Source organism: Rhinolophus sinicus, chromosome 16, assembly GCF_057876585.1.
Source record: "Rhinolophus sinicus isolate RSI-liver-muscle chromosome 16, RSI-T2T, whole genome shotgun sequence".
NCBI classification, from domain to species: Eukaryota; Metazoa; Chordata; class Mammalia; order Chiroptera; family Rhinolophidae; genus Rhinolophus; species Rhinolophus sinicus.
The window spans coordinates 60,014,089-60,029,577 of NC_142516.1; the positions used below are offsets into that span (position 1 = coordinate 60,014,089).

General features: G+C 34.1%; 1 protein-coding gene across 2 annotated transcripts in view; it reads right to left on the reverse strand.

The window, feature by feature from the left end:
• Window positions 1–753: 753 nt before the first annotated feature.
• ZDHHC21 (zDHHC palmitoyltransferase 21) overlaps window positions 754–15,489 on the reverse strand; it is a 61,611-nt gene continuing 46,875 nt past the window's right edge. For both annotated transcript variants that reach the window (XM_074330377.2, XM_019739179.3), the window contains exons 7-9: window positions 11,618–11,734; window positions 1,578–1,621; window positions 754–1,031 (exon numbers count right to left, since the gene is read on the reverse strand). In XM_074330377.2, coding sequence (XP_074186478.1) covers window positions 899–1,031; window positions 1,578–1,621; window positions 11,618–11,734 — 294 coding nt within the window. In that variant the 3' untranslated portion in view covers window positions 754–898. The remainder of the gene's footprint in view (window positions 1,032–1,577; window positions 1,622–11,617; window positions 11,735–15,489) is intronic.

The following is a 15,489-nucleotide window of genomic DNA, read 5'->3' on the forward strand; positions in this document are numbered from 1 at the left end:
ACTAGCATTTTAAAAACATACACATTCTCGTATAACTGCACTAGAAAAGGTATTTATGGAATTATTGCAAATTCGCTGTTCTTTTTTTCTCATCAAAATCTGAGGGTAAAATAGAAATACATGCCCACTTAGTCTAAATTTTCTCCTTGGAGCAAATATGTTAACAACAACCAATAATTACAACAGTACAGGGTAAAGAAATGGGAAAGTTAACATGGAAAAAAAATAATCTTTCCTTTAAAATAAGGTAGGTAGTTGGTGCTTTATTTTAGTGGCGTTTTTATTTTGTTTTTGGTGAAGAAAACAAAACGTTAAAAAGCTACTTCTAAGAAAACACTGCCCTTTTTTTGTTTTTGTTTTTTTGTTGTTGTTCAATCCTATGCTGCATATAAAAAAAAATCCTGCAGCACATACAAAAGGAAATATTAACGTATTTTAAATTGTATTTGAAAAAGAAAATTTGCATATAACCTGCAAAATGTTTTGCAAAACCTGAAGAATTAAGATTTGGTTAGTACTGCTTCAGAGTGAAAAATTTAAATAAACATCTGAAATTTCCCATAAATTAAAATCAGTACCATTGTCACTACTCAAAGAAATTATGTACAATTATTTTATCCCAATCACTGCCTTTTGAGTTTAATAACAAAAGCGTTTACAGAAATCCCTGTGGAAAGCTAATTTGAAAGTAAACATGCTTTAAAACTTAAATATAGATCTTGTATTAGTCCCACAACAGGATCAAGATCACTATTAAAATTAAGCCTGGGGCACATTATGATGCCTAAGATTGGTGGGTGGATTTTAATTGACTTGAAGACTGTCATCCCTCTATTATCAGAAAACCTGTAACGCATTTCCAGCATGGAGGACCCATCTGTGCCCACCATCCATCTGTTTAGACGTGATTGGCAAAGTGGTAGGGAACTCGCAGTGGTTGCCTCTGCCTGAAAGGGATAAACCACAGGATCTTCCAACGAGTGCCAAAAACTTCTGAGAAGGTCTGCTGCCATGGCTTTCGGGGCCTCGATCTACAGAAGACAGCATTATTAGTGAAAGACAGCACTCCCATGGTGCACTTCAGTCAGCTAAAACAATACAGGTTGGCTGGGGATCCATTACTGGACTCTGATGAATTGTGTCCCAGCATCACAAATACAGCTTTTCTTTCATTATGGCATGCAGCTGAGTTTTAACTCTGGATAGCAGATATTGTATCTGTGTCGTCAATCAACCGAGGGTAACTTTTGAAGCAGAGGAGAATCTCAGGATTAACAAAATGTGTGTCCACAACACAGTAGCAAATCTCTTTTGATGTACTTTCAGGACAAATAATTTAACTTACTTTAGTTAGACAAGGAACAAGAATGATCGCTACTTATTTTGTTTGAAAACTATCATGTCTAGAAGACCCCGACTGTAAGACTGGGTTCTGCCTGTCTGGCTCTGGCTCTGGACAAGGCACCAGGAAAAAGCCATCACTATATTATTTTTCCACTACATATGCACATTTTTCAAATGTGGCCGGTTGTTTCCATTTTTAGTAAGAACACTACAGACATCACTTTTATACTTACATTTCTTCACAACAGTTTGACATCTTTTCAATAGATGTTGTATCCTATTAAAAATTTAAAAAAAAGTTATACTCAGATGTAACAAAGTTATCAAGGCTTTATTCTGTATTAATTTTACAATGTTTTTAATCATATTCAGAGAATATTCTGAAGATTGAAACCGTTTACATATGTGTCCTAAGAATTCTAAACTATCTACATACATTGCTGAAGTTCCCGTGAAAATAACAGACTCAACATTACATTGTATAAAAAAAAATTCAATTATAAAACCTCGCAAAAAATGTAGGCGTTTCATTTCATTAAAATATAACCTTTTATATACTTTCTTCCTTGATAATTCTTTTAAAAGTCTAGTATCTATTTTTAATTCAACTGTCAGTGAACATGCATTAAAAAACAAATACCAAAATGACAAAATAAAGACACTAATGAACACAAAACTGCCAAGAGCCAAAGAACACTACTGGTTTTGGATTTCTGTAAACAAATGCAAATTCAGCAAGGCAATCTATGCATTTGCCATACTACAACATCTAGTACTCTGAAAAGTAAAGTGAACTGATTAGTGTTCTTTGGCTAAAAACTATTTCCTTCTTTTCAATACAATAATCAGTCTCTTGATAATAATACAATTTATGTGTTTTTTATAAGGTTCTAACAAATATATAAGAAAAACAATTCAATAAACAAAAGGTAGTTTCTAGACATTCTGATTTAATTCATGTTAACAGAAGATCTATCATTAGATTGAGAAACTGTGATAATATATAAATAATCAAATTACATAAACTTATTTTAGATATATATTTAAATTTTAAATATACTTTAAAGTAGTACAAAAGAAAAGATATTCTTTTAAATATACTAAAAAGTTAGAGAAGTTTTTCTCCTCTTATCCTTTCCTAGCTTGCTCATATATGGCAGGTGGGCTGTACTGTTATTTAGCAGTAATATTTATGCAAATATTTGTGGCTTCAACTCCAATCCCAAGAACTTTGGTTGTAGAACTTCCCTCCAATGACACTAATTAAAAGAACCTTTACTTTAAAAGCCTCTTTATATAAGTTACATGAATAGCTCATAATATTAAATTCTTATACATGAGCAAAGTTGAGTAACTACAGTAGCCCACATATGGGAAAACAAATTTTTTTTTTTTTCAATTTTCAGATGACTAGTCCCCAGTAATAGAGTTTCATTTCCAAATTACCCAAGAATTTGGGAGAAGTTTATAGATTAGCTACGTATTCTATATAAACTAGCTTTCCTATCATGCTTTGAAATTCATAGTATCCAATGACAATTGCATTTATAATTAACCTTTCTTGATTCTGTTGCATAATTTCCTCAAAATAATGTTTTACTCTGTGAAAACACAATCTGTAAATACATGACAACATTGATTAGGGACTTAGAGGAAAGCTGACCGCCTGGTTTCACATCTGTATAGAAAGTGAATGAAATAATTTTAGTGATGTCTTAGAACTGGTGAGTGGCAGGTTGTTCCAAAACAATTAAGATAGACTGTGCAAACATACAAAGGGAAAAGACAGAACAGAAGTCAGGAAGTGCTATTAGCAAAGGTATATATAAATGGCCTAACGTTGCAGTTGTGAATATAATACTTAAAAACTAGAAACTATTATAGGATACAGAAGCAATTGCAAGGTCAACCTACTTTAACTAGCTAATATTACAGGAAATTTTTACTATGCAGAAATTTACAACTTGATTACAACTTTGAGGAAGTTATTTGTGGCAATAAAAGAATGAATTTTGAAAACTTCAGATTTAAACTTCCTAAGGGGAAAACTTTTATTTTCAAGTGCTTTTGACATCTTTCTAAATCTGGTTCAAGAAAAAAGTAGAATACTACGTATTAAGCAATCATAAACAGATGGTTATTCTATCAGAGGGTGTGATGTTTACCATGATTTAATGAACACGATTTGTGAGGGTAGCCAAAAATAGCTATTTTTCCCCCTCTAGAAATGGCAAATGCTTATCTCTCTGAAACTCTGCTATCCAAATATTATTATGATGCAAGAAAAAAGTACAATTTGTATTTGAACACCCAAATAGATCACGAAGTTTTTACACTGGCCATTATATGTCATACTCAGAGCAACACAAGTTATCATGCTATCATATTCATAAGCACAACGGAAACAACAAAACTAGAAGAAGAAACAGGTTACTACTGGCTGGAATACTGAAACTAAGTTATTTCCAAGTGCCTAGTTAGATTTAATATACTTTTTGTTTTGTTTCATAAAGCATGGAAATGTGGGATATTTTTGAAAAAAACAAAATAAAAATAATTAAAGTAGATTTTTGGGCAGATAGCTCCATTCAATATAAAAAATTCAATACCTTCATCACAAAATGACCAATAAAATAGCTGCTATCTTTAAGGAATATAAATATAATTTATAAAATCTTTGTTATATACAAAATTCAGCTATCCAGAAAAATTCGTTCTCCAAAGGATGATAAGAAAGAAGTTTTCATTTTATGTTGTCTACAATCAGGGTACCTTACCTCAAGAGAAATATTTGTCTTGACTATGGTCTAACGATCAAAATATCTAAGATGTTCTTCAGTATGCATAACTAAGAGATGTATGAAAATGCTGTCCTATTTTAAAAACTGAAAGTTCATTTTCTAAAAAAAAGAATAAACTAGAAAAAGCACTTACAGAAATATAGGCCTTACTTATTTTATCAACCAATACTTTACTTCGGATGGTTAATTTTACCCTTAGAAATGATCTTTCAAATTCAGTCTAAGAAAATATATTTGATTATAAAATAAAGCTGTATCCTAACTTATAAGATTATATCTAAAATGGAAAAAAAAAGTTCCTAGATGAAAAAGAGCGGGAATATTTATTGCCAACTATAAAAATTGGGAGGGGTGAGGTGCAAATAGCAAGAATTTATCACCAGACCTTTCCTGGTTAACAGGCCTGAGAATCTAGTCCTCTTGGAACAGGCAGCTTGGTGATATAATCTATCCAACTAACTCATTCTGCTTTGAGTTCATTCTCACCAACCTATACTTTCTCATAAATGCTGTTACAGGGAGAAAGAGTGTGAAGACTCCTTTGGCACAGCTGACATCACACACAAGGGGATAAAGAGTCAATCTGGTTGATATGACTTCTATGGCTACACTTTTTAAGTCTGGAAGTAAGAGCCATTGTCTTTGAGTCTGAGTAACTCTGGAAAGATTTTCAAAATGGCGTTTTTGATCTGCCAAACTGAAGACCCAAGTAAGGACAGTCTATCAGAAGGACACCTTGAAGACATTCGGTCTAAAATCAGAGATAACCTGCACTCTTTATTCTTCTTAGAGGTCTTGCCAATATTTTTAACTCTGTTGCACATACCTAATTCAGTGATTCTGTTGATTAATTTGGAGTTAAAAAAAAAAAAAACTATTCAGGAAAGTTGTTCACCACTAGAGATTATGTACCTGTTTATTTATTACTATTTTCTACTAACTCTAAGATAGACTTTTGGTGGACTTCCTAGCACCTCTGATCAACCTACGGAGAGCAGCTCATTTACCTTCATCCCTTCCATAGCACCGAGCAGCCAGCATATATTGCTCAAGGTGGGTACTCACTATATGTTTGCAGCACTAAATTTTTTTTTCTGCAGTCCAACCAAAGAGAAAAAAGTTCCTGTTAACATGAGCTCTTTCTCCTCCTTTGAAGCCAGAACTCACTTTACTCCTCATTTGAAATAATGGTTCTTTAAGCATCCATCTTCAACACCGGACCAGCTATATCTTTTATTTGAGATGTGACATACACATTTAATCAATCATGGAACCAAAGTGAGAGGGAAGGAGATCTTATATTTCAGTCACTGAAAATCTCTTTCCAAAATCATTCCCATACTTCTCTTTAGCAAGCCACTTTCTGGCTATATAAAACCTTAAGAAAGTTACTAAAACTCTGGATCTCAATTTTCAAATAATAATAATACTTACTTCATAGGTTTTTGCAAGAATGAAGTGAATTAATGTGTCAGAGTCCTTAATTACTCCTCAATAAATGGCAGTCCTCGTTTTTATTGATATTGCCTACTAAACACTTTCTGAGAGGGCTTGGAGATATAATCTCTCAATTACATCAGAACTGAACTATAAAAAAAATTACATTTAAACAAAAAAGTGGTTTTTATAATAAAAGATAAAATGACCAGGGCTCTGGGAAACTACGCAAATAAAATCCAGTTTCCACAAGGGGCTTATAATCTAGCTGGAAAACCAAGTAGTACGTACATAAACCATGACTCATTTACTCATTTATCCATCTATCAAAAATTTACTAAGTACCTATTATGACACAGTCCTTAGCATCAGGGAACTTACAGTCTAGTGAAAGCAGCCAAGAAATAACTATACAGGAATATACAGAGGATGATTATCCAGTGACATATTCTATAAATAAGCCTTACACAAAATATTTGAAACAGCTGAAAAATTATGTTTATAATCAACACTCAAGGTCAACTACTCTTACCTTTTTAAAACAAGATTCTACTTTCAGTGAGAGTTTTGGTTATCAGTATAAGCAAGATGAGCTAATGTACCCCTTTAGCTGGAGTATAGGGAGTAACTAATATATGGATAGAATGTGACAGAAAGAAACTATGAATCATTGTGGAAAAAGATCTACAAGTTAACTATAAATGTAAGATTCACTGTTTTCTCCAATCCTATAATGTTTTAAAGTCAGATTAAAAATTGATGTGGATTCAGAATATGAAATAAAATGAATGTCTAGGGAAAATTAGAAGGGAAAACTCGTAAATGCTTAGCTTCCACACCAAAAAAAAAAAGCATCTATTTAATCACTCAAGCAATTAGTAATGCTTTAAGAAATTAAAATACACTGTCCCCGTGCACTATTACAAAAATAGATTTAAATTGTTTTTAATTACTTTTAATCTTATCAGAAATACTTCTAATACTTACAATGGGCAAAGAGATGAGACAATATACATTTTCCCACAGGAATATGCTTATGCTAAAGAGTGATCCAATTACACACATAATAATTTTGATGATAGCAGGCATTTTTTAAAAGAATGCTTTTATATTACTAGGCAATGTAACTTAGTATGTATTTAAACGAATTCCTTGGCGAGGGGGAATCTAGTTTCTATAAATTCTCTATTGTATCCAAAATTCAAAGAAATATTATAGCCAATATTAGTATAAGGCATTACAAGCATATAAGAAGTGACATTTTAAATTTTAATGAGTTTTCTAGGTTTTTAAAAGCTACTGAGAGATATTTCATTTAATATTATAATTTGAAATACTGTAGAAATACATTTTGTTTTAGTAAACAAATATATAATTCAGAACGGAAAACAAAACGCTGTACAGAATTCCCTTTATAGAAATATAAGTGAGCTATGTTCAGCATAATTAGCAATGAATTCCATATTTGCGATGCTGATTTGAAGTTGAGTAAACGAAACATAATTTGTACAGAGATTGTACTGAATGCTGCTAATTCACCACACTGATTCAGTGGGATATTTGGCAAAATTTAATTATAAGGATTAATAATCTCGGGACTACATTTCTGGGTATATATTAAAAGGCAGGTATGTCCACTACTTGACATTTTGAATAGAAGATACTTTCACTGTATAAGATTACCAAGTTAAAATTAAGTCACTGCTACATTTGTAATTCTTTCTGTATTTATTAGGTAACCAGGAGCCCATATTTATAGGGGTTGAAGGGGGGGGTGTCATTTTCCCTTTTAATTTGAAAACCTCTGCTTTAAGCTACCTTTAGTAATTCAAGGAGAGTCCAACAATAGTACCTGTGAGACCAAATGCAAAAGCTCAATTTCTTCTTTGAGAATTTAAAGCCTTTTATAAAACTGCAAGTAAATACATCTTCCCGACCTTACCCTCAACCTCACCACAACTGAGAAAAGCACTAAGCTCCAGAGACACCATCAAAAGCTTAAGCTATTACATAAACTCCATGGTGCCCAGAAAACAAAAATGCTTGTGTACAAAATTTAGACAGACTGTCAGAGCAGTGTCATGATGTACAATAGCTCACTGTCAGAGCCTCACCAGAAGGCGCTGTCCCAGCTGGTACAAAGCTTCTTGATTAACTTTCTCCAAGCCCAGTGACTGAAAACAGGGCTATCACAATCACCCAGCACTATTAGTACGGGTGGTTGTCAGAATGGACATTATCCTTGGCTGTGTGTGAACTACTGCTCAGGAAAAATTCAGACATCTTTTACTACTAACAACATCACTGTCCATTTCATTCAGACACAGAATAAAAGGCTAAACAGTCTAAGTAAGGAATCATTAGAATACTCTGTTCCCTAAATTAAGAACATTTTAAAGCCAATTACTTTGAACACTTTAACTTCAATATTAATTTTAGTAAAAATACAAACATTTATTAAATCCTGTTTAAAATTAAATCTAAAAATAATCAAAGGTAATCCTTGAAAATTGGGTTTAAGATTAGTTTGTTCCACAGAAACACGCAGTTGTGTTGATTTTTAACCTTGGAAATGACATTAGAAATCCATTGTTTTTAAATTTAAGTAATTTCTAATTATTTTCTCTGGGTCAGATAATCTACTCTTGCTAGCTCTAAAATGGTATCAGTTTATCATTATTCTGATTATCCTGTTACTTCTACTATCAATAAGAAGATGGCACTTTTCCTCTTACACAGGAGAGAAATTATTTATTTATTCCAAATAACAAATAATGGGGAAAACTGCTGAAAATTGATATGCTGCTTCCTCAAAATCTCAATCTAAACTTTAAAAAAGCTAGCATTTGTTGCTTATATGTTGTTTAATGGGCCTATATTCAAACTATGTAATTACATAGTTTATATAATGAAATGATATTCCTACCAGTGCTTTCCCAAAATGCTTCTTGGTCTCTCTTTCTTTCTATTAATACTTCCATTCTTCTTTGAATGTTTCACATTCTTTGAATGTATCTGTATAATTTCTACAGACATCAGACCTGTCTGGTACAGACTATTCTGAGAGGGTAACATATGTATACAGAAAGAGGTGATACTTTTGGAGAGAGCACTATTTAACAAGTGTGGTTTCTCCACAGTTTTAGAAATTGCACATCAGACCCAATCTCCCTCTCTTAAAACAATGAAATGTTGTTCAATATTACAGCAAAAGAGAAAATTGTGCAATTTGAAAATATTAACAGGTTGGCAGTATGGAATACAGTCAGCACATAACCTGATATTATACAGTAGCCCCCTTATTCAAATGGTATACGTCCCAAGACCCCCAGTGGATGCCTAAAACTTCAGATATTACCGAACTCTATATACTTGTGTACTATGTTTTTTCCAATATATACATACACACATACATACACTTTACAGCTTCTCTTTGGCATAACCAAATTGCCACCATCACTACGCTTGAATTTTGGGACCATTATTAAATAAGGGTTACTTGAACACAAGCACTGCAATACCATGACAGTAGATCTAATATAATCAGAGATGGCTACTGACTAACAGGTGGGTACAGTATAGAGAACGAATACGCTGGACAAAGGGATGATTCACGTCCCAGATGGGACTGAACAGAGTAGAAGGATGAGAGATTTCATCACGCTACTCAGGATGGCGCTCAATTTAAAACTTAAGAATTGTTTTAAAAACCAACAAATATGATAAATAACTTTATGTCTAACTCAGTAGTGAACACTAAAATTTTAAAGTAGAGATTTTTAAAAGATCTTGAAGCCTCTGCTGCTAAACCAGACTCTCTGAAGCTACCAGAGCTGCTAGATGAGAAGGAAATTGTCACCCTCAGGTATAACCCCTGATGGCCCTCATAAGCAACTTGTACTCTTAGCAGCAACGCTCCCAAATGTCATTTCTAGTCATTAATCAGAAGAAATTGGGGAAATATGAGAAATCCCATTCCAAGGGATATAAATATATACTAATGATTTTGGTAAATTCAAAAATGGAAATTCAAAAAACACAAGTACAATCTGGCAATTTTGACATGACTTATGAACAAACTAGAAAGTAATTACGAATTACTTTGATTAAATCACTACTTTACAATCACTTTATAATGAATCTCTAACTTTCATTACTGTCAGTTTATTTTTCATTTTTTATTTTTTTGAAATTTCTGACAGTCTGTTTATTTCACATCTACCTGTCCGGTTTTTTTATGTGTGTGTGGGTTTTTTTTTTAACTTTTATTTCCTTAAGTGTGTTTTTCCAGGACCCATCAGTTGCAAGTCAAGTAGTTGTTTCAATCTAGTTGTGGAGAGCACAGCTCACAGTGGCCCACGCGCGGACTGAACCAGCAACCCTGTTGTTAAAAGCACCGCGCTCTAACCAACTGAGCCAACCAGCCACCCAACTGTCAGTTTATTATTACATCTATCCTAGTGTGTGTGCACTCAAAAACTCATTATGGTTTTGGTTTCCATTTTTGTGATGAATAATGATGTTGAACATCTTTTCATGTATTTATTGTCCATTTGTATATCTTCTTTGAAGAAATGGCCATTCAGATCCTTTGTCCATGTTTTAATTAGGTCATCTTTTTATTGAGTTAGGAGATCTTCATAGATTCTAGATACAAGTCCCTTATCAGATATATGATTTGCAAATATCATCTCCCATTCTGTGAGCTGTCTTTTCACTTTCTTGATAGTGTCGTCTGAATCACAAAAGTTTATAATTTTGATTAGGTCCAATTTATCAATTTTATCTTTAGTTATCTGCACTTTTGGTGTCATATCTAAGATACTACTGCCTATGTTTAATTCTATGTTTTCTTATAAGAGTTTTATAATTTTAGATCTTACATTTAGGTCTATGATCCATTTTGAGTTAATATATGTACATGGTGTGAGGTAAGGGTCCAATTTCATTCTTTTACATGTGGATATCTAGTTGTCCCAGCAGAATTTGTTGAAAAGACTTTTCTTTCCCCCATTATATAGTCTTGGCACCCTCGTTGAAAATAATTGACCACAGATACATGTGTATATTTCTGGACTCTCAATTCTATTTCATTTAATAGTATGTCTATCCTTATGCCAGTACCACACTTTCTTGAATAGTATTGCTTTATAGTAAGTTTTGATACATATTTTCTTACTATACATTTCTTTCACTGAATATATTCTGGTAAATACTTAAGTTTTCATACATAATGCATATGTTATATATAATAATGAAGACCTTTTTAAACATACATGATTACTTACATAGACGTGAATAAATAGTTGCTACAAATTTGTAGTGGTTGGTCAAAAGAGCTGTGTATTTTAAATTTTGAAAGACACTGACAATCTGCCCTTTAAAAAGGTTACCCAAATTTATACCCCCACCAATAATTTATGAGAAAGTCTGTTCACCGTACATCTTCTGCAATGCAATGTATTATCAAACTTTTAAATCCTTACTCAATATGATTTTTTCTCACTTTTTGATCTTTTCTGTTGTGCTAAATCTCATTAACTAATAAGTACATGCAAAAAAAAAAATACCCAAAAGATTTAATTACTAATAAAATGTTTCTACTAGCAACTCCATTTCTTGGAATTGACCTGATATAATAGCTTAAAAAGGAAAAGGAGATGTTCAAAGTACTATTTTCTGTAAGAGAAAGTAACTACATACTAGATCCTGATCAACAGCAAAACGGTTAGTTAAATTATGGTAGATTCACTAACAGAGTACATCCAACTATTAAAAGCTATAAACATGAAGTCTATAGCTATATAAAAATACATCGTTAATGTTTAAAAGCAGGATAAAAATTGTATGTACATTCCGTACACTGATTATAACTAGTTTAAAATTATACAGGCATAGAGAAATGGGAATATAAGTGACAATGAGTAACTTTCTCTTTTAATTTCTAAACTTTCATAATATTTCATTTTAGAATTAAGTTTATAACTAGGGAATATGTTGATAAACACATTGCTTTACATTAAAAATATACTTACTGTGATGATGCCAATGAGCTGAGTATAAAAAAGTCCAGTTATTCCAACTAACATAGTAATGCCCATAAAGGCAGCTAGTCTCATTATGGCCAACTCATGTCTAACAACAAAGAGGTCCTGTAAGAAGAAAAAGAGTTTTTTATAGTTGCAATAATGATCAAGAATTGAGCCATAACATTTCTCTTTGTCTTAAAAGAAATACTCTGCCTTTGTTTTGAGTTTATTTCATTCAATCAATATATAAATATTTTAAAATTTTGAAAAAGAATTTTTAATTCATAGCAACAAGGTGAAAAATAAGATTTCACTACTCCATTGTGCCCCCCCAAAAAAAACCCTGAATCCTAAGGTTCCAAATCAGCCATGTTCATTTACTATTTGTAGCAAAAATACTCCAAAAAACAAAAAACAAAAGAAATTGTGTAGAATCTTTCATTCCACAAAAGGAAATTTTATTTTGGCACTGCTAAAAGGCTTGAATTCACAAGCCTGATTCATAATAATAAAGTCCAAGAGACCAAGATACCTAGAGATTACAAAACTTAAGTCAAAGTGAGGGAGGAAAGCAAATAATAGGATTAAGCCCTTTTATTCATCCATCCACCCTCTCACCCAACCACCACTGCCAAGCACTACACTATACAGTAGAAACATAACAATGATAAAGGTATGGTCCACGCCCTCAAGTATTGCAGTTTATTTAGAGAGAAAACCCAACTCTGCACAACTCCGCAACCATGTGATTTATGCCGTAACAGGGACGTATGCAAGGAGGACTGCAGAAACATAAAGGAACGCCTAGATGGGAAGGAGAAATGGCAATGCTGTGAGGGAAAGCTGATTTTCTGGTTCAGGGCATAAAAATGAGAGTCTTAAAAGAAACTGTGGTGGAAGGACAGGAAAACAAGGGGAAGCATTTTGTTTACCCTCATTGTTACCAACCAGACAGACCACAGGAGTGCGAGTGAAAGAACAAAGACTACTCCTGGAAACCTATTACTGCAAAACTTTGGTATAAAATTCCAGAGTGGATAAATACAACAAATGAATGGGAAGGACCCCACACATAACCACCCAAACTCTTTTTTAATATTGATTCAGGTTAAGGCTTAAAGATATCCTGGTAGCCATACCCAAAATAGGGAGGTGATTGAACAGAACTCCCTTGCTTGACACAAAAGAACTCATGCTTTTCTGTGTATCATCACAGTGATCACCCACCAGACTCAAGCAAACATCAGATTCCACACCTAAATCGCTCCATTCATTAGCCGAGGAGAAATTAAAATTCACCAAAACACTTAAGGTGTTAGGTGGCAGTCAAGTATTAAGCAGTCATGTCAAAACTTCAGTAAAAATAGCCTAATGCAGAATCCTTACAACACATGTAAAGATGAAAAGTTGGAGCTACGAATAATAGAAACAATTAGGTATAGTAAGTTCTGCTACAATACTGTTTGAAAACACAAATTTGTTCTAACAACATTGATACATTAAGCAATAATTTGAGCACAAGCATACTGTTTTCGCTTATACATGATTTATCTGTGAGAAGCCCTAAACACAAAAACCTGCAGGGAGCTAAATCAAGCCACATAGGAACACACCAAACACACTCACAACTTCAATCATCTACCCGCTACCTCAATTTATCTTGTGTGTTCTGAGTCATACTCATCTATCTACCTCTGGTATTACAACTTCCCTCCTTCCATCACTTCACAGTAACTCACACACCACAACCCGTCTCATGCCCACTTCCCCAAGGCAACTTCAGGTTTCTTTTACGGTACAGTGCCATGTTCATTACAGTATTTATGTATTTCTTAACTATTTAGCATGTGTAAAACTGTGCTGCTGTTTTTATGAGGTTCCTACCCTTTTAAGTGTCACTAAATTTTTGAGTGTTGTGCCTCCATTTTCCCATCAGTCTGTGGTTTTCACTGCGTGATTTTGCATAGTGGGGTGAGTTTTAGAAATGCACATATTGTGTTATAGTAGAGTTCACTGTAATAAAAATACAATACATGACCAAATAAAATGCATCCTCTTTTCACCTAGTGAAAAGACTTAAACAAATTTTTTTTGCAACCAGAATTTATAAATGTAAGGATGAGATGAAACTAAAAGAGCTAGTGATATTACATTTATTCACTCGGTTATGTTTACATTTAAGAGTATTTGTAAAAAATACACTGTAACTTAGAAATTATTTTTTATCACTCTTATACTTTAAAAAAAGGTGTATTCCAAGTTTACACATACATAGCCATAGTTTGAGTTATTTCACACAGTACTCCAGAGTGCAGCATCTTTACTTCTTTTTTTTTTTAGACATAGCACTTTTTAAATCCAAAAATTGGCTTGGGAAATTTTATTCAAAATCACAGAAACCCATTTGCTATTCAAGATCTTGACTACACAATCAGCGCTGGGGTTGAATTGTGTCTCCCCAAACTCCCCCAGAGAATGTGACTGTATTTGGAGATATGGCCTTTAAAGAGATGACTAATTTAAAATGAGGCCCTTAGGCATGCCCCATACCTCTTGGTAAGCAGCCGCAACCCTGGCACTAGTGGCAGCCAGCCGCAGTTGGCAGCTTAGCTTTTCCCAGGCACCTTCAAGCCCAGCACAAGTGGCAACCGTCCACAGATCACTTTGTAGCTCATACCAAGTGGCCTTGGGCAGGGCACAGGCATCGGCTGACCTTGGCCTGCAACAGAGCCCTTCCCAAGAGGCCCCAGAAACAACACACATGGTGGTCAGCTTCAAACCACACCACAGCACCCAACCACCTCCACAAACAACAAACCCAAAAAGCAGACTGGGCAGGCACCAGAGCCCTACTAAAGCAAATCCCGCTCCATAGGGTCAGCCCCTGTACAATAGCTCCTCTACTGTAGTCCGTCCTCACAGTCAATTAGCCTGAGGGTCAATCCCTCTCACTGATGTACAAACAGCAAACAAGGCTCAAATACACAAGACCCACACAAGGGACACACCTGGAATACCTGGCTCAGGTGACCAGAGAGATTGCCACTGAGCCCCACAGGACACCTACTACATAAGGCCACTCTTCCAGCACCAGGAGACATAGCAACTCTACCTACTACATAGAAATAAACACAGGGAAGCCGCAAAAATAGGGAGACAAAGAAACATGTACCAAGTGAAAGAACAGAACAAAGCTCCAGAAAAAGAACTAAACAAGCTAGAGAGAAGCAATCTACCAGATGCAGAGTTCAAAACACTGGTAATAAGGATGCCCAATGATCTCAGGGAGAACTTCAACAAAGAGGAAACATAAAAATGGAGATAGAAAACATAAAACACAAACAGAAGAAAAAAAGAATACAATAACTGAAATGTATACTTTAGAGGGAATCAACAGTAGATCAGATGAAAAGCAGAGGAACAAATCAGTGATTTGGAAGATTAGGTAGCAGAAAATACCCCATCAGAACAGCAAAAAAGAAAAAAAAATGAGGACAGTTTAACGGGCTTGTGGGACAACACCAATCATACCAATATGTGCATTATAGGGGTACCGGAAGGAGAAGAGAGAGAGCAAGGGATTGAAAACCCATCTGAAGAAATAATGACAGAAAACATCCCTAACCTGGAGAAGGAAATAGACATACAAGCCCAGGAAATGCATAAAGTCCCAAATAAGACTAACCTAAAGAGGCCCACACCAAGACACATCATAATTAAACGTCAAAGGTTAAAGACAGAAAGAATCTTAAAAGCAGCCAGAGAAAAGCAGTTACCTACAAAGAGGCTCACATAAGACCCTCAGCTGATTTCTCAACAGAAGATTTGCAAGCCAGAAGGGACTGGCATGAAATATTCAAAGTGATGAAAAGTAAGGA